General features: G+C 44.9%; 1 protein-coding gene across 1 annotated transcript in view; it reads right to left on the bottom strand.

Moving 5' to 3' along the window:
- Nucleotides 1-347: 347 nt before the first annotated feature.
- The window catches only part of LOC119592390 (basic proline-rich protein-like), a gene marked incomplete at its 5' end in the record, with an annotated part of 15,067 nt that continues 14,150 nt past the window's right edge, over nt 348-1,264 (bottom strand). The window contains 3 exon segments of the mRNA XM_037941210.1: nt 348-418; nt 629-778; nt 1,089-1,244. Of these exon segments, the coding sequence (XP_037797138.1) occupies nt 348-418; nt 629-778; nt 1,089-1,244 (377 nt within the window).

Raw genomic sequence — 1,264 nt, 5'->3', positions numbered from 1 at the left:
TTGCATTTTCCTTTTCTTCTGCCTCTTCTCTCTTGCAATTTTCCTTTTCTTTGAACCTCTTCTCCTTCTCCCCTTCTCACTTGCAATTTTCCCCACATTTATGCTTCCTCCTTTCTCCTGGCAGATAATAAGCACGCTAATCACCCGACACCGAATAGCCGCTTCCTCTATGATGCATCGTACCAACATTTCCAAACAGGCCGCCCAGGGGTACCAACCTTTTAAGTGATGGATGCCACAATCAATACCCGAAGTGCCCCGGGCTCGGGTATCTTGATCGCTGGAACGGCGAGCATGTAATGATTTGTGGGGAGCCTTGGCAGATCTTAACATCTTTCTATGAATAATTAGCGAGCGTAGAGGGACCTCATTTTGAAGCTGGTGATGGAGCTAGCGTGCGCGGTCGATCTGTAGATGGCTATCGGGTCCTGGGTTCATTATGACTCTAATTGGATCCTATAAACGAGTTATATAAACGAGTTATTAATAGCTCTGTCAGCGCTTTATATCTTTAATGAGAGAACAGTATGCGGTAGGTGTGTAAAATAAAAGCACATTTGCTCGCGTTGTTCTGTGTGTAAAAAACACCCAACACCAAAAAGGGTACAATTTTTTTTTCTCCCCACACCTGTTTGCTTTGTACGTCTTCTAAGCGACGAGCAACAGCAAATTTTCTTGGAATTTCCTAAATCCAGTTTGCACATTCGAGACGCGGAGACCAGGAATTCCAAGGACTTCTGTTTCCTCGCCGAGCTGAAATCCCCGACTGATAAAATATCTGCAGTAATACTCATCAACGAATTCGCATTAGATTAGAAGCCCAAAATATGTGAAGGAAGAATAAACAAATAAGAAATCCATTTGGCAACAGACAAGGACAAAATAACTTAGCAGATCTCAGAGGAGACGCGAAGAGAGACGAAAGAAAACGAACACAAAGGAAATCCCTGGCATATTACACATACACACATACAGAGAGAGCAACACATTCGCGCTAACATACACGGCCACCTGAGCGTTTAGATCTGTTGTATCGCTTTGATGAAGCAAGCGAGAGACAAAGCCCGCTTCTTGCTAAATAAACCCACAGATCTCCTGGATTGGCCCGGGGCAGCAACCTAATGCCCTCACAGGCACCAGTAGCGTACCAAGGGTATCAGTGACGTTGCTAAAGACTAGCGAGTTAAGCTCCTCTCGCTCTCTTCGCTCGCCCCGGTCATTCGGGTCTGACTCGGCCTTTATTTCTACATAAAATGTTATTCAG

The sequence above is a fragment of the Penaeus monodon genome, chromosome 30, assembly GCF_015228065.2.
Source record: "Penaeus monodon isolate SGIC_2016 chromosome 30, NSTDA_Pmon_1, whole genome shotgun sequence".
NCBI classification, from domain to species: Eukaryota; Metazoa; Arthropoda; class Malacostraca; order Decapoda; family Penaeidae; genus Penaeus; species Penaeus monodon.
Note: the sequence above shows the minus strand (reverse complement) of the source record. Positions and strands in the feature narration are given on the sequence as shown.